Below are 24,554 nucleotides of genomic sequence, written 5' to 3'. Positions count from 1 at the left end.
AAAGTAAAAGTCTAAATATGTAATGTGACAATTATTCATTTCCAAAATTAAAATACAAATTCTCTATACAGGATATTTTTGAAGGGTCCCCCAAAATGCCCTGTGAACTGATCTTGTGGAAATTAATCCACAACAAATTTGACATCAGTCTGGCATTGTAAATGTTACAAGAAACATTGTCACTAATGTGTGTTAACTCTAAGTAACCTGAGTTTGTTTAAAGTTTAAAGTAAAAATTAGTTAAAAAATCAATACACTTTAACAAAATTTGGTCAGAAGATCCTGCTGTACAGAGACTGCTACAGGAGGCTAAATAGGATAACCTTTAAATTTATTTTCTTTAAAAATCAGTCTTTCAAAATAGGTATCACACACCTAGGGTGTGTCTCCATTTTAACTGGGTGTGACAAAAGGTAGAAAAGACATTATTGACATGTAAAGCTCTCAAATACCTTCTCAATTAAAGAGGTAGAACCAGCCTGAGTAAATGATAGATCACACAATAGTTATGCTAATGATTCTCATGCCTGAGGCTGCAAACTGTTTTTTCTCTTTACCTTTCCACATTTTATTGCACTTAAATTGTTTAAACAGAATTACATCACACTAAAAGGCCTTCCAAAATTATGAAGATATTTAAACCAATTCTAATCATCCAGTTATCAATTATAGTAAACTTCTAACTTGGTACAAGTTTTTCCTTCACAAGTAAATGATTGAAGCTATGTCAAGCCTCACATGAAGAACCAACTGCTCATACGGAATCCCCAAAACCATCTGGACCCCTTCCCTCTGACATTGCCCACAACATGGCACGACTACAATGCCACCGAAACCCATGATGTGACCTGGCACGATCTGAAGAACCTGATTCACATAGTCCAAGGACAAAACTTGCCTACTGCCCTTCTCTCACTGATCACTGTCTGCCCTTTCTGCTTCTGCTTCACCTGTCACCTTTTGGTGGTTTCAGCTCACTCTCTACAGAAAAGCAAAATTCCAGTGGCTGCCTTCCCCCACTAAGATAAGATGTGCAGTGTCTCTTCCCCTGGTCATTGGCACTGGACTGACACTTCTATTGGACTTGCTGCTAGAGCTCTTGGACACTCCCTTTACACTGCTAGACTTCTCAAGGACTGACTGTTAACAGTCCATGGACTTCACAGTCAGCTGTCTCAGGACCCTGCAATGCCAGGTCACCCCACTTGCCCCTTGGCCTATCAGGACCCCGCTCCTCCACCTATTAGGCAGATCCCCTTCTACCCATCAGGCAGCCCCTCTCAGTCTACCAGGCCTCCCCTCAGCCTAACACTGGCCCTTGCTACTCTTATTGCTGTTTTATTCCAGTTCTTTTAAAAACGCCTGCACATTATCATTCAGGTTTCTGCCCAAAAGGTTTCTGTTTACCCCTACACTGCTATTCCTCTGACAGAAATGGAGTCTTTTACAGACATTGACCATCTAAATATGGCCATTAGATAAAAAGAAAGGGGAGATGTCGGGAAATTGTGAGGATGTGATACAGCCTGGCAGGGCTTGACTTGAGGGGACATCCATCCTCTCGTCTTACCAGACTTATTATCTACATAAACATTGTTTTGCCTGAAAGATCCCCACCCATTCCATTCCTTTGATCTACTTTCTACCCAAGACCCTCCCTGCCTCCAGGGTATTATTAATCCTACCAATTAAAACTCTTGCAACAGTTGCTAAGGAAGGTCCTACCTTTCCAGCCCCTTTTGCCTTTCTCCACCCCTTTCCTATCCATTTCCAACTTGCCACTTCCTAATCAATAAAGAATTGAATTGTCTCACCACCACGAGTCTGTTCATGAGTCATCTCCCTCGCATCATTGAGTGAGTAGCAGCCCAGGCTGGCTTTGGTCAAGTTCTCTCCAACTCAGAGAGTACAAGCCCATGAAGAGGCACCCCCATACTAGCCTAGCAACAGCTGTCTGAGCCCAGGACTTTATCCACTGCACTACCTCCCAGGCTTTGTCCTTCACCTTGTCTCATTGTATCTTACAGCTGGCTAGACATACTGTGCACATGAACACAACACACCGCTCCCCTGGGTGGAGTGTTTGAGAATTGCATTGAATAGGTGATAATGATCCTCCCTGACTCTGTGCTGATCCAATGGGGCAGGAGTGGGGTGGTGTATTTTTGCATGTATTAGGATTTAAGATAAAGAATCAAGTACTTATTCATATTCCTTACATTTATTGAATATTCAGAGGTATGGGTTCAATTATATATCATGGAACTGTTATCCTTACAATTATTTAGACATATTTACTTACATATTAACACAAGATGGAGAGATAGAGAGACAATAATACAGAACATAACTCCTTCCCATGTAGTGCAGAAGATCACACCTGAGATCTATTATATTGAACCACTAGTCTCTGCATCATGTCTCAGGTTACATCCCTCTCTCTAGTGCTTAGTACACAACTTATGCTCAAAAGATTGATTTCCATTGCAAATATTTCATGTGTTTGAAAATTAGTGAACATCTAAAGCTTTATTACTTTCATAGGGTTTTGCTTCACTGTGAACACATTCATGTCTACAAAGAGGACCAGAATACCGGAATGTTTTCAACACTGCTTACATTTATCAAATTTCTCTCCTTTGTGAGTTATTTCATGTTGACAAAGATGACCGGCTCGAACCAATGTTTTGCTGTTTACTTTCTTTGAGTTTCTCTACACTGAATTCTTTCATGTGTCCGAAGGTTACTGGAACAACTAAATGTCTTAAAGCATTGTTTACATTCATAGGGTTTCTCTCCACTATGAGTTTTTTCATGTGTCCAAAGACTACTGGACCGATTGAATGCTTTACCACATTGTTTACATTCATAGGGTTTCTCTCCACTGTGAATTCTTTCATGTGTCTGAAGACTACTGGAACGACTGAATGTTTTACTGCATTGTTTACATTGATACGGTTTCTCTCCACTGTGAGTTTGTTCATGTTTTCTAAGATGACAGGATCTCCGGAATGTTTTACTACATAGTTTACATTCATAGGGTTTCTCACCACTGTGAGTTCGTTCATGTTCTCGAAGACTAGTGGAAAGACGGAATGTTTTACTACATAGTTTACATTCATAGGGTTTCTCTCCACTGTGAATTCTTTTATGTATACGAAGATGAGCAGCTTGACTGAATGTTTTACTGCATTTTTTACATTCATAGGGTTTCTCTCCACTGTGAACTCTTTCATGTGTTCGAAGACTACTGGAAAGACGGAATGTTTTACTACATAGTTTACATTTATAGGGTTTCTCTCCACTGTGAATGCTTTCATGTGTCCGAAGACTACTGGAATAACTGAATTTTTTACTACATACTTTACATTCATAGGGTTTCTCTCCACTGTGAGTTCTTTCATGTAACCGAAGACTATTGGGAAAACTGAATTTTTTATTACATACTTTACACTCAAATAATTTCTTTTCATTGTGGATTTTTTCATGTACCCGAAGATAACTTGAAGAACTGAATGTTTTACTACATTGTTTACATTCATAGGGTTTCTCTCCACTGTGAGTTCTTTCATGCAATCTGAGCATACCAGATTGTCTGAATGTTTTACTACATTGTTTACATTCATGGGGTTTCTCTCCACTGTGAGTTTTTTCATGTAATCTAAGTATACCAGATTGTCTGAATGCTTTACTACATACTTTACATTCATAGGGTTTCTCTCCACTGTGAATTCTTTCATGTTGCCAAAGATGACAGGATCGCCGGAATGTTTTACTACATACCTTACATTCATAGGGTTTCTCTCCACTGTGAATTCTTTCATGTGAATGAAGATGATGAGTTCGACTGAATGTTTTACTACAAAATTTACATTCATAGGGTTTCTCTCCACTGTGAATTCTTTCATGTGTCCGAAGACTACTGGAAAAACTGAATGTTTTACTACATACTTTACATTCATAGGGTTTCTCACCACTGTGAATTCTTTCATGTGTCCGAAGACTACTGGAACGACTGAATGTTTTACTACATTGTTCACACTGATAGGGTTTCTCTCCACTGTGAATTCTTTCATGTATCTGAAGATAACTGGAAGAACTGAATGTTTTACTACATAGCTTACATTGATAAGGTTTCTCTCCAGTATGAATTCTTTCATGTGTCCGAAGATGACTGGAAGAACTGAATGTTTTACTACATAGTTTACATTGATAGGGTTTCCTTCCACTGTGAATTCCTTCATGTTGTTGAAGATGAATAGAATAAGTAAATAATTTGTTGTATACTCCACATTCTTGAGATTTTCTACCATTCTGACTATCTTTGCCCTCAGAGATGTTCACTGTTGTATTACTGTAAATAATGAACAATTAATAATATTTTAATGAATAAAACTGTAATTGATCCTATTATCAAAATGCAGGACATTATTTTACATAAGCCACAAAATCAGACATTACCAATAGATTTGACTAAAAACATATACCAAAAGAAATCCAGATATTGGTAAAAAGGGCTGGGCAGTAGCACACCTAGCCAGGCACACATGCCACAATGCACAAGGACCTGGGGTCAAACCCCGGTCCTCATCTGCAGTAGGAAATTTTTTGAGTGGTGATGTAGGAATGCAGGAGTCTCTCTGTCTCTCTCCTTCCTCCTTCCACTTGATTTCTGGCTGTCTCTATCCAATAAATAAATAAAAATAAATAAAGGTTTTCCTATAAAGTGGAGAAAAGGCAGATAATGTAGAACATCATTATGGTACTTTTGTTGCCAGTAACACAGATGGGAAGTTCATTCATGTACATCACATGCATCATATCTGAGTCACTTGTCCTAGTCTTCTATAACCTATTCATGAAGTATTTTTGATGAGCTTATTTAAAAAATTAATCTATTTGTGGCAACAATTTTAAATTTTATTTACTTAATAAATGTATTAAAAGGCATGTTATGCAATTGTTAACTCAGAAAACAGCACACAATTAAGAACCCACTAGTCTACTTATACAGGGAAACCATGCAGACACCAGATCTCAGTAAATTACACAATGACAAAATTTTTGAAAACAATAGCTTTCTGGGTGGTATATCACACTTTACTGTAAATGTAACTCTCACCTTTGTTTACTCCCATGCAAGTTATGCTGCTCTTTGGTGGAATGTTTTTGTATTTTTCCTAAAATTACAAAATATAAAAAGTATTACAAGTAAATTGAATTTGATCCATCATGAATCACAATCAAACCTTGCTCATGTAACAAAAAGTGATGTCTTCTACTTGAAAAATTAAGGAGATTAGAGTTACCTATTGAAAGAATGTTCCTCAAGTTTTCACACATCACATCTCTGTAGAGTTTCTTCTCTGAAGGATTTAATAGTGCCCACTCCTCTTGAGTGAATTTCAAAGTTACATCTTCAAAGGTCACTGAGCCCTAAAATACGTGCAATGTGTTTATGTGAGAAAATGTGAGTGACAGGAGATTAGCCATTCAGTCTCTACTTTAGGAATTCTGTGAATGATTGTCTCATCTGCAACCATGTCTTTGGGGACTTAAAAATCAAATACCTCTTAATCATGGTCTAGAAGTTGGTACATTAATTAGAACACTGGACTCTCTTTCAGGAGGCCCTGAGTAAAATCTCTGCCATCTCATGTGACAGAGAGATATCCCTATTCTCACTATTCCCCCCCTATAGTTTTGTAATGAGTAAACAATAAAACCTTAGTGGCTGTGTGAGAGTACAACTGATAGGGTGTTCACATTGCCATAAAAAAGGGCTGAGATTCAATGTCCTAGTCCTCACATGCAGGAGGTGAGGCATTCTTCACAAGTGGTGGAGCAGTTTTGGATATTGTCTTCCTTATTTATAATATAAAGTTTATATAGGTAAAGAGAATTTGATAGGGAAGGTGAAGCTCAAGGTAATGGGATTTGAACCTATAGACCTGGGGACTCAAGTCTGGTGTGTCTCCTTAGTATCTTCAGTTATTCTTATTAAAATAAAATAAAAATTTTATTTTATTTTTTATTTTTACCAGAGCACTGATCAACTCTGGTTTATGGTGGTGCAGGGGTTTGAACCTGGGACATTGAATCCTCAGGCATGACAGTCTGTTTGCATAACCATTATGCTATCTACCCCTGCTTTTTAATATTTTATTTTATTTTTTTACTATAAAAAATAAAATAAACATTAATTTTATTTTATTATATATAAATAACAATTTCAAATGACACACAAAGAGATAGAGATATCTGTACTTCATTTTCTACCTTACTTTCCTTATTAAATTCTATTCACCTACATAAAACTCAAAAATACAAATAAGAAAGAAAATGGCCACTGGGTGTAATGAATTCATAATGAAGCCATAGTCATAAAAAATGGGATAAAAAAATAACACATAGTGATGATTATGGTAAGTTCGTTAGAAACAAAACATCTTTAGCCACACATAGCTCTTTATAAAACTAACATCATTATGGAAACAAAGAAATTATACTTAGAGTTTAAGGAAGGGGGGGTTATGGAGTAGCAGCAGTTGTGTTTCTTTTTCTTTCTTTCTTTCTTTTTTTTTTTTACCAGAGCACTGCTCAGCTCTGGCTTATGGTGGTGTGGGGGATTGAACCTGGGACTTGAAAGCCTCAGGCATGAAAGTCTCTTTGCATAACCATTATGCTATACCCCAACCCTCCCAGCAGCTGTGTTTCTATCCTATCCTCTCCCAGGTCAACTAGGAATATCAAAGGAGACCACACCTGGGGCTGCAACAAGACAGGACTACAAAGACTTCAGGAACCCACAAAATCACTGGTGAGTGCAAACATGTGTGGCTCATGGCCAGATAGGACCCTAGGGAGAGATTAAGTGGCTGCTAACAGTCCGACAGTTTTCCAGTTGAGACATTACCTCCAGTCTGTTTCACCAACAAAAAGATGGCTGAAGGGAGGAAAGGACTCCCCTAACACTCATCAATGCAACTATGAGTCTCTGTTGCTACTGCCTCAGAATCTGGAGCAGTGGTGGTAGTGGTGGTTGGGGGGGGGGGGAGACCACAACAGTCCTGTGCTGACACCAGGAGACAGAGAACTAACCAGGAAATGCAGGAAAAGAACTATACCTCAGTGGCCTAGCGTTGGGGACTGTGAGAGGTTCTTTGGATAACCACTGGATTATCTCTGCCACAACCTGCTTTATCTCTTGGTCAGCAGTCAGTGATTAAGCTAAGAAGCCTACTTATAGTTTAAAAGCCCTCAGGCTACCATAGCCAACAGGGTAGAAAAAGCACAAAAGAGGCTTTTAAACCACTGTGCTCCAACTCAGGGATTAAAATAATATTGAAACAACTGTCAATTTCCACAATTGTGAACCCTTTAATTACCTCACTTAGACACAAGTCAATCCAGGCAAGAGTGATTAGTAGTTTGAAAAGTACTGAGAGAGCGACCACCTAACATACTATATAAAATGGTTAAGTCGACAAGAAGAAATATTGGAGAAATGAACCAGGACAAGAGCCCAGCTAAAAGCCACCCAAAGGTTGAAGCACAAAATGAGGTCAACATCCAAACACTAGTTAAGGAAATAACCACAGGAGAGAGTAAAGAGTTTGAAAGAATTGTCATCAGAAATGCAGAAACAACAAATGAGACTCTGGAAGAAAACACTAATTATCTCAAGGTAATTAGAAAGCTGAAAGCTGAAATAGCTGAGAACACAACTAGGTGAACAAACTAAAACAGTATCATAACAGGGTAACAAAATAGATGAATTCCAGAAAACAGTAGAGGGGAGAGAGAACAGTATAAATGAGGCTGAAGACAGAATTAGCAAAATCGAGGACAAATTAGAGACAACTAAAAAAAGAAGAGATCTCAAAAAGAGATTAAGAGATACTGAAAACAACAACAGACACCTATGGGATGACTTCAAAAGAAATAATATATATGCAATATTGGTTTACCAGAGGCAGAAAGGGAGAACAAGAAAGGGTTCTTCAGGACATAATAACTGAGAACTTCTCTAGTCTAGACAACATAAGACATAAAGGTCCAAGAAGCCCAGAGGGTCCCAAACAGAATTAACCCAGACTTAAAGACACAAAGACACATCATATTTAAAATGGAAAGGAATAAGGATAAAGAAAGGATCCTGAAGGCTGCAAGAGAAAAACAAAGAGTCACCTACAGAGGAAAACCTATTAAGATTAGCAGCAGACTTCTCCACACAAACACTACCAGCCAGAAGAGAATGGCAAGATATCTATCGAGGGCTCAATGAGAAAGGCTTTCAACCAAGACTACTGTATCCTGCTAGACTGTCATTCCTACTAGATGGCGGCATGAAAGCTTCTCAGACAAGCCGCAGTTGAAAGAATCAACTATCATCAAGCCTGCCCTGAAAGAAGTTCTGAAAGGTCTCCTATAAATAGTCCACCACAAATAGGCCATCTATTAGGAAAGTCAAAAGTCTACAAAAATGGTGTTAAAATAACTTCAATCTCTGATATCAATAAATGTCAATGGCCTGAATTCACCCATTAAAAGGCACAGAATAGGAAGACAGATCAGAAAACACAACCCACCAATATGCTGTCTACAGGAAATGCACCTAAAACAACAAGAGAAACACAGTCTGAAAGTGAAAAGGTGGAAAACTATCATACAGGCCAATGGACAAGAAAAAAGGGCAGGAATAGCTATTTTCATATGTGACACGATAGATGTTAAAATCAATGAAATTAAAATGATAGGGATGGGGAGTCAGGCTGTAGCATAACAGGTTACATGCATGTGGTGCACAGTGCAAGGACCGGATTAAGGATCCCGTTTCAAGCCCTGGCTCCCCATATGCAGGGGAGTCGCTTCACAAGCAGTGAAGAATGTCTGCAGGTGTCTATCTTTCTCTCCCCCTCTCTGTCTTCCCCTCCTTTCTCAATTTCTCTCTGTCCTATCCAACAACAACAACAATAAAAAGGCAACAAAAGGGAATAAATAAATATAAAAAGTAGAAGTCAGTAGAAGTTGAAATCCAGAAATCAATTCCTTTTACTATAGCAACAAAAACAATAAAATATCTACGAATAAACTTAACCAAAGAAATGAAAGACTTGTATACAGAAAATTATGTCACTACTCAAGGAAATGGAAAAAGACACAAAGAAAAGTGGAAAGACATTCCATGTTCATGGGTTGGAAGAATTAACATCATCAAAATGAATATACAACCCAGAGCCATCTACAAATTTAATGTTATCCCCATCAAGATCATAACCACATTTTTTTGAAGAATAGAACAAATGCTACAAATGTTTATCTGGAACCAGAAAAGACCTAGAATTGCCAAAACAATCTTGAGAAAAAAGAACAGAACCAGAGGCATCACACTCCCAGATCTCAAATTGTATTATAGGGCCATTGTCATCAAAACTGCTTGGTACTGGAACATGAATAGACACACTGACCAGTGGAATAGAATTGAGAGCCCAGAAAAGAGGCCCCACACCTATGGGCATCTAATCTTTGACAAAGGTGTCCAGACTATTAAATAGGAAAAGCAGAGTCTCTTCAACAAATGGTGTTGGAAAAAAATGGGTTGAAACATGCAGAAGAATGAAACTGAACCACTATATTTCACCAAACACAAAGTAAATTCCACATGGATCAAGATCTTGGATGTTGGACCACAAAACTACCAGATACTTAGAGGAAAATATTGGCAGAACTCTTTTCCACATAAATTTTAAAGGTATCTTCAATGAAACAAATCCAATTACAAAGAAGACAATGGCAAGCATAAACCTATGGGACTACATCAAATTAAAAAGCTTCCTCACAGCAAAAGAAACCAATTCCCAAACCAAGAGACCCCTCACAGAATCGGAGAAGATCTTTACATGCCAGACATCAGACAAGAGGCTAATAACCAAAATAAATAAACAGCTTGCCAAACTCAAGAAAAAGAAAACAAATAACTCCATCCAAAAATGGGGAGAGGACATGGACAGAATATTCACCAAGGAAGAGATTCAAAAGGCTGAGAAACACATGAAAAAATGATCCAAGTCTTTGATTGTCGGAGAAATGCAAATAAATACAGCAACGAGATACCACTTCACTCCTGTGAGAATGTCATACATCAGCAAAGGTAGCAGTGGCAAATGTTGGAGAGGTTGTGGGGTCAAAGGAACTGTCTTGCACTGATGGTGGGAACGTCAGTTGGTCCACCCTCTCTGTAGAACAGTCTGGAGAACTCTCAGATGGCTAGAAATGGACTGACTCTATGATCCTGCAATTCCTCTCCTAAGGATATATCCTAATGAACACAACAAACCCATCCAAAAAGATCTGTGTACACATATGTTCTTTTTTTTTTTTTTTTTTTTTTTTTTGTAAATTTTTTTTTAATATTTATTTTATTTATTTATTCCCTTTTGTTGCCCTTGTTGTTTTATTGTTGTAGTTATTATTGTTGTTGTCGTTGTTGGATAGGACAGAGAGAAATGGAGAGAGGAGGGGAAGACAGAGAGGAGGAGAGAAAGATAGACACCTGCAGACCTGCTTCACCGCCTGTGAAGCGACTCCCCTGCAGGTGGGAAGCCGGGGTTTGAACCGGGATCCTTATGCCGGTCCTTGTGCTTTGCGCCACCTGCGCTTAACCCGCTGCGCTACAGTCCGACTCCCCACATATGTTCTTAGCAGCACAATTTGTGATAGCCAAACCTGGAAGCAACCCAGGTGTCCAACAACAGAAGAGTGGCTGAGCAAACTGTGGTATATATACACAATGGACTTCTACTCAGCTATTAAAATGTGTGAGTTCACCATTTTCAGCCGGTCTTGCATGGAGCTTGACAAATTCATGCTAAGTCAGAAACAGAAGGATGAATATAGGAAGATGTCACTCTCAGGCAGAAGTTGAAAAACAAGATCAGAAGAGAAAATACAAGTAAAATCTGAACTGGAATTGGCATATTGCACCAAAGTAAAGACTCTGGTGTGGGTAGGTGGGGAGAATACAGATCCAAGAAGGATGACAGAAGACCTAGTGGGGGTTGTATTGTTATATGGAAAATTGGGAAAGCTAATCATGTACAAACTATTGCACTTACTGTTAAATGTAAAACATTAATTCCCAAATAAAGAAATTAAAAAAAACCCTCTAGAAGTAAAATAGAAAAAAAAAAAGAAATTATACTATTTAGTGTTGTGATATTGTAAAGATGTGGTTGAACACTGGCAGGACCCAGAAACCACCATATTTCCATGTGAGTATTATTATTTACATATCAGTCTTCTGCCTTGTTTTAAAATGACTCCTGTGCCACCATATTACCCCCTCAGGGTATTGCCCTTCACCAGCTAAAACCCTAGTAACCATTGCAATGGAAGCTTTCTACCTTCCAAGAGTGCCTTGTATTATCCACCTCCTTTCCTAGCCAACCCTGTTCCTGACTTGCCACTTCCGGTTTTTACCCTATAAAGACTGCTGCTGTTCTGGTTTTGCTCTCTTTCTCTTCAGATTCCCGACCTGGAGAAGGGCAGGTGAGCATAGTGGGAGGTGGCCATTTTGGTAGCTACACGTGGCTTAAACCTGCTGTGCCTGCACCCAACTCTGGGGTCCCATGTGGATAAAGATTTGCGTTCCCGCTCCACCATGAGTTCCTGGTCTCCTCTCTCTCCTGAGATGCACCCCGACAATTTAGAATGATCATTCCACATTAGGCTTCTCTGTGTAGGGTCAGTGTCCAAAAAAATAGTTAAAAATGCTAGAATGTTATAGAAACAAAATAAGTATCAGGTGCAGGGCAGCGGTGTACCTGGTTAAGTGTAAATATCACCATGAAACAGGACCAAAGTTTGAGGCCTGCTTCCCTCCTGAGCGGGGGGACACTTCATGAGCAGTGAAACAGGCCTGCAGGTGTTTCTTATCAAATAAAATAGAAAGAAAAAGTTGCTTTCTGCAGCAGTGGATTCAAACTTCTCACACTGAGCTCACAAAATAACCCTGGTGGCAGAAAAACGAAGAGGAGGACTAGAAGAAGAACTGTTATCCAGTAATCTACATCCTCCTCTGTTTCTCTCTATAGTAGGAAGCAAAATATAATTTATAGATACAGAAAGATGCTATGGGGAGGAGGGAACCATTGTGGAAAGTCTGTGACAGTGACATGGTTTTATGTCTCTTAAGAGGAGGAGGGAGTTAACTCCACTTGGGAGGCTGAATAAACAGGCTTAAGCAGAACAGATTTAGGTCTTGGAGATCCAACAGTGAACAAATTAAATTTATTTTTACTTTTTTTTTCAGTATTGGATATTATATATTTTCTGTTAAGATCGTATCAATCTGGCAACTACTACAGAGGCCTCCTTAATCTAAAAAGTCAACAACTACTTACAGCCAGATCAGTGTGGGTTTTCATTTTCAGTACAATGTTTTCTCAAAATTCCTTTCCTGGTTTGAGGAACTCGTTTTTTTTTTTTTTTTTTTTTTAAATATTTCAGTTTAGGTTAGTGACATGAGTGTGCTTCTTAAAGAATACACTAAACTTTTAAGTAGAAATAGATGTGTAGTCAGCAATGGCATTGCGTGTTTGAGAATAGCTATTAAAGATGAATCAATATCTAGGTCTAAGAACTTGCGCATCAGTAGATGTGATCCTTACATAGTCAGCATAGCCCTGAGGTAAGCAACAATATACAAAAGGAAAGGAAAGTCCCTTAGAGATTAGAAATTCTTTTCTTCTACAATTGCATTTGTCTTCTGTGTTCAAGGAGTCTGTGGTCAATTGTTGGGCAGTAGGCCAGCCAGCTTCCCCCTACTTAACACTGCGTCTATTTACATAACCACTGTTACCTAAGAACCGCCCTGCCTGCAGGGCACTGGTTTAATCTCATGGGTTCGCACTCTCTTTTGGCTCCGCACCCTCTTCTAGTCACACCCTGTTTTCCACCACTAGTTTGTACTCTTTTTTAGCTCCACCCTCTCTACATCACATCCTGGTTCCACCCTACTTGGCGAGTATAAATACAGCTGCTTTTCTAATTAAACACACTTGGAATTGCCTTCCAGCTCCGAGAGTCTCTCTCCTGTGACTCTAGCCTGGCACGAGTTCCTGCTCCCTCATCCCTCTCCCATGCAGCAGCCTAGGTTGGCTCCAGTCCCGTTCTCTTCAACCCAGAGAGCACTTGCTTGGGAAGAAGCACCCTCAGGCTATCCCGGTAGTCAATTTCAGAATCCACTCCAGAAGTCAATGCCTTAAGTTAGATGCCAGGCCAACTCCTCAGGGCAAGAGATACATGAAGAGAAACAATACCAATTCAATGAGGAGGAAGAGCCACAGATCCAGCCAGTACATGTGTTTGGGAAGTGGCTTGGCTCTGATCAGTCGAGCTTCATGGTTTTTTGCTGTTGCTGTCTCCCGCCTCTCCCAGGCCTTGCCGCTCCCAGATCCCATTAGGAAGACCTGCCACTACCCCCACCTCCGCTGCCTCTGCGCTGCCCTCCATGTTGCACCTTGAAACCTATTTTTACTTTCTATGCTTTCATCAGTGGGACTTTATTCCTGTATGTTATATTTTTCAGGAAGAAAAAGACAGAAAGATACTCCAACACTGAAGCTGCATGTCATGTGGTGGGCTCTGTCTCAAATGAAGACTGTACACTACACTGCTAAGAATTAAAACTATCTGAGTGAAAGAGTCTGGCAGTAGCATAGCAGGTTAAGCGCACGTGGTGCAAAGTGCAAGGATGGGGTAAGGATTCCGGTTCGAGCCCCCAGCTCCACACCTGAAGGGGAGTCGCTTCACAGGCGGTGAAGCAGGTCTGTAGGTGTCTATCTTTCTCTCCCCTTCTGTCTTCCACTCCTCTCTCCATCCTATCCAACAATAACTACAACAATGGCAACAATAACTATAACAATAATAAAAAACAACAAGGGCAACAAAAGGGGAAATAAATAAATTAAAAAACTATCCGAGTGAGTTATTTTGCTGTTTGTGGAACATTTTATTTTAATAGATTGTTATTATTATTATTAATGAAATACAGATAAGGGGGATACAGAATACTGCTCAACTCTAGTTTATGGGATGGAATAAAGAATAAAAAAAGGAATATAAGGCTGGCTAAGGGAACAGATAAGCTCCCAAATATGGGAAAGTATGTAAATATTGTTAACTGTAAACCACACCAGTTTGCAGTTTGATCTGGGGCCCATATTCAGCACAGGAGCCTGTGTAGCCTCTGCATCCCTGTAATGGTGGACAATAGATCCTCAAGCATAAAAGCCTTGTGCATGAAAAGGATGTTGTCTCCAAAAATCCACTTTCTTATACAATGCAGTGAGTTATTTACAGCCTGCCAGGACTGGAGTGAGGAGAGCATTGCTAGCTGTAAAAACAGCCTTCAATTTTCAGCACCACCTGAGGGAGATGACAAAGTATATTTCTCTTTTTACATAGAAGGGGAGAGAGGCAGAGAGAAATATGGAGGCCAAGGAAATAGGAGAGACATTGCAGAAACACACAATCACCTGTAAAATTTCTTCTTTTGGGGATAGGTGGTGGTGCACCTGGTTGAATGCACATGTTATAATGCACAAGGACCCGGGTTCAAGCCCCCAGACCTCAGCTTCAGGGGGAAAGCTTTGCAAGTGGTGAAGCATTGTTGTAGATGTCTGTCTGTCTTGCTCTATGTCACCTCTACCTTCTGAATTTCTGATAATATTTCTAATAATAGAATAACCTGAGGGGTTGTGTGGTGGCACATCTAGTTGAACACATGTTACAATGCTCCAGGACCCAGCTTTGAGTCCCCAGGTCCCACCAGCAGACAGAAAGCTTTATGATTGGTGAAATAGCACTGCAGATGTCTATCTGTCTATATCTTATCTATCACCCCTTCCCTCTCTACTTCTGAATATAAAAAAAAGTAAATATAAAAAAAATATATATATATAATATAAATATAAATAAATATAAAAAAATTAGTAAATATAAAAAAAAAGATAGTAAAAAAAAAAGTCTATCGCACCAAAGTAAAAGACTCTGGGGTGGGTGGGTGGGGGGAATACAGGTCCATGAAGGATGATAGAGGACCTAGTCGGGGGTTGTATTGTTATATGGAAAACTGGGGAATGTTATGCATGTACAAACTATTGTATTTACTGTTGAATGTAAAACATTAATTCCCCAATAAAGAAATAAAAAAAAATTTAAAACACCAGTTTAAAATAGTATTAGGCCAGGGGTACATAGCATAATAGTTACGCAAAGAGACCCTCATGCCTGAGGCTACAAAGTCTTAGATTCAATCCCCTGCGCCACCATAAGCCAGAGCTGAGCAGTGCTCTGGTAAAATAAATAAATAGAGCTTAAAAATCTATTAGATGGAGGGGGTAGATAGCATATTGGCTATGCAAACAGTTGCTCATGCTTGAGGCTCTGTCAAGTCTCCCCGCACTGATATAAGCCAGAGCTGAACAGTGCTCTGGTAAAAAAAATTAATAATATTAGAATAAATGTTTTTTTTTAAAATGAATAAAACCAGGACAGGGAAACTCCTCAAATTTTAGATCATTAGATTTGAGCACCTAAGCTTCCTTGTTTGACTCCCAGTATGTCCTAAAATTGTGTTATAGATTCTCTCTCAATTTATCTTTCTTTCTCCCTGTATTAGTGTCATATGAAATTAATTTTCATATGTAATACAACAAATGAACCTTTATTTTCTTTTAATGAATAGTACTGGATATGGTGAGAAGACACACCAGACTTTCAGATCTGATGTCCCAAGGACAATAGAGTAATTTCCAAGTATCTTCTAATTCTAGAACTGAAGGGAGTTATGGTGTCACTTCTTTTCAGAAATTAGTTAAATTCTGAAAAAAGGAATAAAAACATTTTTTAAAAAAGAATTTATTTATTTATTCATGAGAGAGATAGGAGGAGAGAAAGAACCAGCCATCACTCTGGTACATGTGTTGCTGGAGACCAAACTCGGGACCTCATGCTTGAGAGTCCAAAGCTTCAGCCACTGCGCCACCTCCCAGACCACGAATAAAAACATTTTAAAATGAAATAAATTGGAGGTCAGGTGGCCCAATGAGTGGAAAACACATGCCACCACAGGAGCGCTTACAAAGGAGTGTAGAGACTTACTGACTAAATTAGTTGACCAATCAATTTTCTGGTAAGACACTTCCATTAGATACATAGCAGAAAATTTCAACTGTTAGATCCTGAGCTCCTTTTGTAAATATAGCCGTGATAAAAGTTAGAGGTGGATAGTAGAAATAAATTTACGCAGAAATTGTGTATACCACTAGCAATAGTGGTGAAAATATATCTCAACATGAAAATGGCTAATGTTATTAAGATGGTGCGTAGTTTATGTGGTCTAGGAGGTGGCTCAATGGGTGAATTGTTGGACTCTCAAGCATGAGGTCTTGAGTTCAGTCCCCTAGCAGCAGATGTACCAGAGTGATATCTGGTTCTTTCTCTTTCTTCTCATATCCCTCTCATAAAATAAATAAATAAGAAAGTCGGGCCGTAGCACAGCAAGTTAAGCGCAAGCTGCGCAAAGTGCAAGGACCAGTGTTAAGGATCCCGGTTCGAGATCCTAGCTTTCTGTCCTATCCAACAACAACAACATCAATAACAACAATAATTACTACAACAATAAACCAACAAGGGCAACTAAAGGGAATAAATAAATACCAATAAATAAATAATTTTTTTATAAAAGGTGATACATGGTTTTCTTTTCCACACCAACAAGTCACTACTTAATTACCTTACCACTATAATACATTTAAATCTAAATATCTGGGTATGACAAAATTGCACTTTATAATACAAATTATTCAAAAATTATGTCACAGGGTCTTTCTGGGGGCATACCAAGTAGAGACCACAAATAAATGATCACCTGTGAGATACCAGATGGGTGCAAGACCCATCTCTTCAACTGCTGTAGAGGAAAGTCTCACAATCATATGTGTCTCACCCCCGTCCCATTTCTCGTATCTATTTCTCTCTCTCTCTCTCTCTCTCTCTATATATATATATATATATATATATATATAACATGACATTAAAGAGTGGTGACATTGAGTCCCAGTGATAATACTAATTAGAAAAGAAGAGTTTTAAGAGTAAGAGGCTGGGGAGATAATATAGTGGTTATACAAAATACTCCCATACTTGAAACTTTTAATCCCCAGCATCAAGATGAGCCAGAGTTGAGCAGTACTCTGGTCAGTCCCTCTCCCTCTCACTCCTTCATTACAATAAATTAAAACAATTTAAAATAAAAGAGTCCTGCTTCCTCAGAGCTCTGCCCCACTAGGGAAATATTGAGACGTGCTGGGAGTATGGATTGACCTGTCAATGCCCATGTTTGGTGGGGAAGCAATTACAGAAGTCAAACCTTCCACCTTCTGTACCCCATAATGAACCTGGGTCCATACTCCCAGAGAGTAAAGAATACAGGAAAGCTATAGGGAAGGGGATGGGATATGGCATTCTCCTGGTGGGATTGTACCCCTCTTATCCTATGGTCTTGTCAACGTTTTCATTTTATAAATAAAAAGTAAATAATAAAAAAAAGGAGTAAATGAAAACAGAAATACAAGGGTGGGGGAGATAACATAAAGTTTCTGCCTGAGGCTCTCAGGTTCCAAGTTCTATTCCCTGACCCACCATAGGGATGAGCAGTGCCCTGGTAGAAAGAGAGAGAAAGAGAAAGAGATACAGAAAGAAATGTAATAGGCAAAACACAAACAGTAAATAAAACATGTATCCATTAAAATACAACTTATTCAAGAGGAAAAAAAAAACAGACTCTGATGTGGGCAAGTCACTTACCTGAGAAGTGGCCATCTCTTCCTCTTTCCCTGAATGTCTTTCAGGCCAGAAAATGGAAGATAAATCACAGCAATAGCTTGAGACTCTGTTTAAATCTAGCAGCATAGCCTCTTCACTGGACAGTACGGCCCCTAGATGGAAGATATTGTAATGAATAAAAGGTAGCTAGCTGTTCAATGTTAAAAGAGGAGATTATGGAAACATTTAGTGAGTTATCCTGCCTATTAGGACCATTACAAAGCCCACAAATTCTACTGACATCTATTTCCAACCCTTTAATTTTTCTTCAACAAAAACACCCACAAAAATTTAGTGAAATGAGAGTCTGGTGGTAACGCAACAGTTTAAGCACACATGGCATGAAGCTCAAGGCCAGTGTAAGGATCCCAGTTGGAGCCCCCTTCACCTCACCTGCAGGGGAGTCGCTTCACAGGGGGTGAAGCAGATCTGCAGGTGTCTATCTTTCTCTCCCCCTCACCATCTTCCCTTTCTCTCTCCATTTCTCTCTGTCCTTTCTAACAATGACAACATCAATAACAACAGTAAAAAAAAAAAAAAGGACAACAAGAAGGGTAAATAAACAAAATATATTAAAATAACTAGTAAAACGTCTGCTAGTTTTCTTATTTAATTCAAGTCTCACCTAAATACTGCTCATTGATTTGTATTAAGACAGTGATAAGGGGGAGAGGGGTGGATGGAGCAAAGATGGCAGCTTGAAGACAACATCTGGCATGAGCTCTGCAATGAGGCTGCTTTAAACTTGGGAATTTCAGGTGAGGGTAGGATTTCCAGGCCAGTGGCAGAGAAAGCATGTAGGAGAGCTCTAAGGAACCAAGGAAGAGCCCTATAACTCACACTTAGGCTGGCAAACGAAGGTGAAAAGGACAAAGGAAAATGGAGTTGTCCCATGGACTATGAGTTGACTCTTTCCCACTGCACACCAAGACCATCTCCCACACCAGAGGAGTAAGGGAACCAGCTACAGACAAGAGAATAGAGGTGACCAAATCAAATACACTTACAAAGAAAAAAAAAAAAAGTAACCAAGCTGCCACTTGAAGTTTGTGAGAACAATGGTGTTTGTATTGCAAGAACAATGGTGGTGGGTGTATTGTCTCATACAAACCCTTTGTGAGAGTTGCCCTGAAATAATATAATTTTGCAAAACATGGTCAAGTTACTAACAAATTAATATAGATTGGTTTATCCAAGTCTGAACTGCACATGAATGACAGCATACATATTAAAACCAAACAGTCAATCAAAAAACATAATATAGATTGATCTTGTTGGGAAAAACATATAATAAACTGATCAGGGAGTCAAGCAGTAGCACAGCGGGTTAAGTGCAAGTGGTGCAAAATGCAAGGACTGGCATAAGGATCCCGTTCAAGCCCCCAGCTCCCCACCTGCAAGGAAGTCACTTCACAGGTGGTGAAGCAGGTCTGCAGGTGTCTTATCTTTCTCTCCCCCTCTCTGTCTTCCTCTCCTCTCTCCATTTCTCCCTGATCTCTCTCCATTTCTCTCTGTCCTATGCTGTTGGGAAATTGTGAAACAACGACATCAATAACAACAATAACAACAAGGGCAACAAAAGGGAGTAAATAAATATTAAAAAAAAAATAAGGTGATCAATGATTTTTCTGAAAATTTCATATCTAATCCTAAAGGGAAGTCTAGGCTGAGTGACATGTAGATTATTTCCTGGGTGGGGGTAAATAGCATCATGATTATGCAAAGAGACTATTGTGCCTGAGGCTCAAATCCCAGGTTCAGTCCCCCACACCACCATAAGCCGGAACTGAACTGTACTCTTGTAAAATAAATAAATAATAATAATAAAATAAAAAACAGGTGGGTAACTAGAATATAATGTTTATGCAGACACTTTGCCTGAGGCTCAAAGTCCCAGGTTCATTCCTCACAACACATACCAGAGCTGAGCAATAATAAAATAAATTAGTGAAACAAGTATTACTTTTCAAGTCTTAGTGACTACAGAAACCACCGAGTATTAAGGATAATTGAATCTTACCTATATATTCAAATTCATTAAATTCAAAATATTTTTTTTTTTTTGGTTACTGCTTCAAATAAGCCCATTTATAGAGTGCTGACTGTTATCAAACCAGACCACCATCCACTGCAAGGAAGCAAAGATGTTTATTACAGATTCGAATCTGGGCCGAGCAGTGACTGACAGCAGTCCACCAAGGCTCGATCCCGAACAGAACTCAACCCACACAATTTACAGGATTTCAGAGTACACTCCGGGCGGGGAAATATGCAAAACGAGGATTCTACAACACATTCAATAACACTCTACAGAAAACGCGGGATCCAATCATTTCAAACATTGCAACACACTCAGCAACCTATAGGAATTGTCTAAGTTCAAGGCTTTATGCAAAATAGGGTCACCACACTTTCCCATTATCAGCTAAAACCGCCTGGCCATTAGCTCCCTCGACCTTGAGCAAGCGGTTGGGTTTCAAGGACTTGGGTTTGCGGTTAAGCTAGCTATTTCCTTTAAGACAAACAATGGGTGGCTTACATCTTGGTGTGGTTTTAGTCTAGCCCCTCATGAACGGGAGGTACAGGGATTTTCCACTTCACATTGACAACCCCAGAGACATTGTTGGGAAAGAGAACAAATCTCAAATGATTTCTTGCCATTTTCATTCTAATGACACAAAGTCCCCAACTCCCCCTGCAAAGAGAATCTACTTCCACCTATGAATGAGGACACACAGAGGAGGAAAATAAGTACTCAGAAAATAACAAATTCTGATCACCAGCTGGGAATCCCACATTGCCACATTTCTGCACACCACACTGCTGCCACTACAAATTAGTGAACAGTTACCACCTTGTCATGTCCTTCAGCTTAATGTGTGGAACTGCTTTTGCTTCTCTAACAGGTATATTGGAAGACAGGCCAATCCTGAGACATTTTCCTGCTAGCTTTGCTGCTAAAGCCAGGATAAAGGAAATACAAACAAAATGCAACCGCACTAGAAGTGCTTCATAGACTCCAGAAACTTAAAACTTACCACTAAGAAAAAAGAAAAATGTGAAAGGATTCCTTAGTATCTATCCATTGAAACCCTAGGCACCAGTGAAGGCACAGCAATCAGTGCTCTGACAGGAGGAGCTGGGGGCTGCCGGGGACTGCAGGGAGACTCAATTTTCCACCTGACTATCAGGTCCTTCCTTGCTCCCAACCTGAGTCAAGAATCTGAGTTGAAATCATGAGACTCTCAATCAAGGGTGAGGTGGTATTAGGGTGCTGTTTAGGGAAAACTCTCTCCAAGGACATCAGCAACTACTCCCTGCACCCTGTAAGGAAGCCTGCAGGAAGGTCAACCATACAAAAATCCTGCATTCTGTTATAGTATCTTCTTCTAGGTAATTTTTAAATTTATATTAATGAGAGAGAGAGAGAGAGAGAGATACTCAGAGAGACAGAGACCAGAGCACTGCTCAGCTCTGGCTTATGGTGGTGCTGGGGATCACACCTGGAACTCTGGAACTTCTGGCACAAGAGTCTTTTTGCATAACCAATCCCGTTTCTCTTTTTCCACCCGACTGTTATTGCATAAAAAGCAGTGTGTGTGTGGGGGGCAGGACGGTAGTACAGCAGTTAAGTGCAGTGGCACAAAGTGCAAGGACCTGAAAAGGATCCCCATTCCAGCCCTCACTCAGCTCGACATCTGCAGGGGGTCGCATCACAGGCGGTGAAGCAGGTCTTCAGGTGTCATTCCTCTTTCTATTTCTCTGGGTCCTACCCAACAGCAACAACAGCTATGACAACAATAACAATAATAACTACAACAAGAGCAACAAAAATGGGAACAATGTCCTCCAGGAGCAGTGGTTTCATAGTGCAGGCACCCAGCCCCAGCAATAACCCTGGAGGGGGAAAAAAATTCCTGACAGAGGGTAGATAGTGTAATGGTTATGCAAAGAGCTCCTAATGGTTCAATCACCTCTACCACTGTCAGCCAGAGCTGATCAGTGTTCTGACAAAAAAGAAATTAAATAAGTAAAAGACATGCAGATGTGCACACCAGGAGACAATGGCTGAAGTTAATTCCACTTCAATATTCCCCGAATCCACAACAAAAGTTAGAAGGCCAGATATTTCAAAACCCGCCCCCTCTCTCTTTTTCTTGAAAGTATATAAGTCTGAATAGTCTATTTGTCTCTATTCTCTCTCTCGGATTTATCTCAGTAAGTGCTTGCCTCCCTGAAACATGACTGATTCTCTGGTGATTCCTCATGTAGAAATCAGCTTATAACCACACCAGCGGAACTTTATGGTGGGACCTCTGTCTTCTTCCTCTTGTTCCCCCACTACAACCTGGAAGAGTGACTCCGCAGCTTCAGCCAGACAGAGAAAAGTTTTGGAACCTGAATGGTGTTTCCCACTCCCTGCCCAAGGAGCACACTGAATCGGGGACCCTTGCGATGGATCAGGAGGTAACGGTCAAGGGGGCTGCAGCCCAGCTGCAATGTGGACATGGCGGAATGACTAGGGGAGGAGCGCCCTGGCCACATGGCTGCTTCCCACATCATCGCAGCAGCTCTCGGGTACGGCTCTTCCCATCTCGGTCCAGGTGAACTGCACTCACCATTGGCAGTCCAGGCTCTGGGCTCCCTGAAGACTCCTCTCCAAATCCAAATCACAAGAAAGCGAGGGCTAGCTGAGAAATAAGTGAGGACCCCAGGGTCATTAGTGTGCTTCACTTCCTGGCTTGTCTTCTTTAACCCCCACCAGCCCAGATGGGACGGGAGGTGTCCACTTCCAATAGCTTAAAATATAATTGGATGGAGCACATGTCGCCAACACTCCTCCTCTCTTGATTGGATAATACTCAGATCCGCCCAACACAGAAGCACGCCCCCAAACTAACAGCAGATCAAAACCAGAGATTTCTGAATGGCAGGAGCACTGTCCAATTGGCCTTCCAGAGATGGTGTTACTGGGGAACTAGCCAAGCAAGAAACCGAGCTTGAGTGTCACTCAAGAAGCACCAGCAACTAAGAATTTAGACTTACGGTGGTCCGGAAGGTGGCACAGTGGATAAGTATTGGACTCTCAAGTATGAGGTCCTGAGTTCAATCCCTGGCAGCACATATACTGGAGTGATATCTGGTTCTTTCTCTCCTCCTACCCCTCTCATTAATAAATAAATAATATATATATATAATTTAGACTTACTCCCAGCGTCCACTTCAAGCTGGCTAGCTCCAGCTCACTCAGATCCATAGCTACTCCTGCACTGTCCCTACCCAACACACACTAGGGTATTTGGGCCACAGTCCAGAGACCCCAGACCCTGCCATCACCATGCTTTTTGATGCACAGGTGTACAGGATGCATTCTGTTATTCTGTTGTTGCCTGCAGCCTTGACCTCTGATGCACAGTGTTCTCCATAGCCCTGAGTCAGGGGAGAGGGGTACATGGCAGTACCCTCTGGACACTGAGCATGGGTCCCGTTTTGCTATCATTGAGTAAGTTCACAGACTAATATGGATGGCTAACCATAGAAAATGGAACAGTGGAAATTGGCTATTTTGCACAGGCTTTGGGAGATGTTGTTTCCTATATTCTGCATGAAGTTGGAATAAACTTGGACAAATGAAGTGAATTTGCTGCTTTGGAAATTGTCCCGTCCCGCGGGACCTTCAATGTGGGGAAACCTAGGAGAGGGAGTGAGGACAAGGACAAAAGACGCAAGAGAAATGAGACAAGACAGGATTCTGATCAAGTCTGTTTATTAGCACAAAAGGTGCTGTTTTTAAGGCCGGGCAAGGGGGGGAGTTAGCAGTTGGGGATAGCTGATTGATGTGGCATGTTGTCATGGTGATCAGCCATTATCTGGAAGGTCCTGGGTGATTCATGGGGAAGTAGGGGAGTCACTTGACTTATGAGCAATGGTACCGTGGTGAGGAGCAGAAACTTATCTTTTAAGCAAGGTCTTCTGTGAACAAAGACTCTAAGGAGTTGGGGAACAGAAACTTATCTTTTAAGCAAGGTCTTCTGTGAACAAAGACTCTATGGCTATGCCAATAGTAAACTTGAGGGCACATGTGGCTCCCCATAGGAAATAGTAAGAGGTGCTAGTGACCTATAATCTCCTCTGTCAGGAGAAGGAATTAAAATTACTGAAGTTCTTACAGAAATCCTGGACTCATCAACAAATCTTGTCATAAATATGGATGACTGATCAACATGTCAGTGAGTGATCCTTCAGAACTAGATGATCCTGGTCCCCACCTGCAGGGGGAAAGCTTCATGAGTGATGAAGCAGGGCTCCTGGTGTCTCTCAGCCTCTTTCCCTCCCTATCTTCCCCTCTCAATTCCTTTCTCTACCCAGTAATAAATAAATTTTTTAAAAAATATATATTTTATTTATTTTTATTATTGCATAGGGACAGAGAGAAATGGAAAGGGAAGGAGGAGATAGAGAGGAAGAATGACAGAGAGACACATGCAGCCCTGCTTCACCAGGGCTTTTAAATAAAAGATTCTAAGAAAAAATTAAAATGGAATATTTGGGGTTGGGGTAGATAGCATGATGATTATGTAAAAAGACTCTCATGCCTGAGGCTCCTAGGTTCCCCCACACTGTCATAAGCCAGAGCTGAGCATTGCTCTGGTAAAAATTAA

At 40.3% G+C, this 24,554-nt stretch overlaps 1 protein-coding gene across 1 annotated transcript; it reads right to left on the bottom strand.

Annotated features, from left to right (window-relative positions):
* Positions 1 to 2,202: 2,202 nt before the first annotated feature.
* On the bottom strand, positions 2,203 to 22,634 carry LOC107522687 (zinc finger protein 14-like). The gene is made up of 5 exons (XM_060205465.1): positions 22,512 to 22,634; positions 17,875 to 18,005; positions 5,310 to 5,436; positions 5,123 to 5,180; positions 2,203 to 4,354 (listed from the first exon to the last, which is right to left on the bottom strand). Exons 2-5 carry the CDS (start codon positions 17,977 to 17,979, stop codon positions 2,695 to 2,697), a joined length of 1,950 nt encoding a protein of 649 aa, XP_060061448.1. The 5' UTR covers positions 17,980 to 18,005; positions 22,512 to 22,634; the 3' UTR covers positions 2,203 to 2,694.
* Between the last annotated feature and the right edge of the window lie 1,920 nt (positions 22,635 to 24,554).

Source organism: Erinaceus europaeus, chromosome 13, assembly GCF_950295315.1.
Source record: "Erinaceus europaeus chromosome 13, mEriEur2.1, whole genome shotgun sequence".
Classification (NCBI taxonomy): domain Eukaryota; kingdom Metazoa; phylum Chordata; class Mammalia; order Eulipotyphla; family Erinaceidae; genus Erinaceus; species Erinaceus europaeus.
Note: the sequence above shows the minus strand (reverse complement) of the source record. Positions and strands in the feature narration are given on the sequence as shown.

Bases quoted from the DNA above. Each gene is read 5' to 3' on its own strand.
- LOC107522687 (XM_060205465.1), bottom strand. From the start codon at position 17,979: ATGCTGCTAGATTTAAACAGAGTCTCAAGCTATTGCTGTGATTTATCT. The intron at 5,437-17,874 runs GTAAGTGACTTG...CACGTATTTTAG, and splicing joins AAGAGATGGCCACTTCTCAG to GGCTCAGTGACCTTTGAAGA. The intron at 4,355-5,122 runs GTGAGAGTTACA...CATTATTTACAG, and splicing joins TTGCATGGGAGTAAACAAAG to TAATACAACAGTGAACATCT.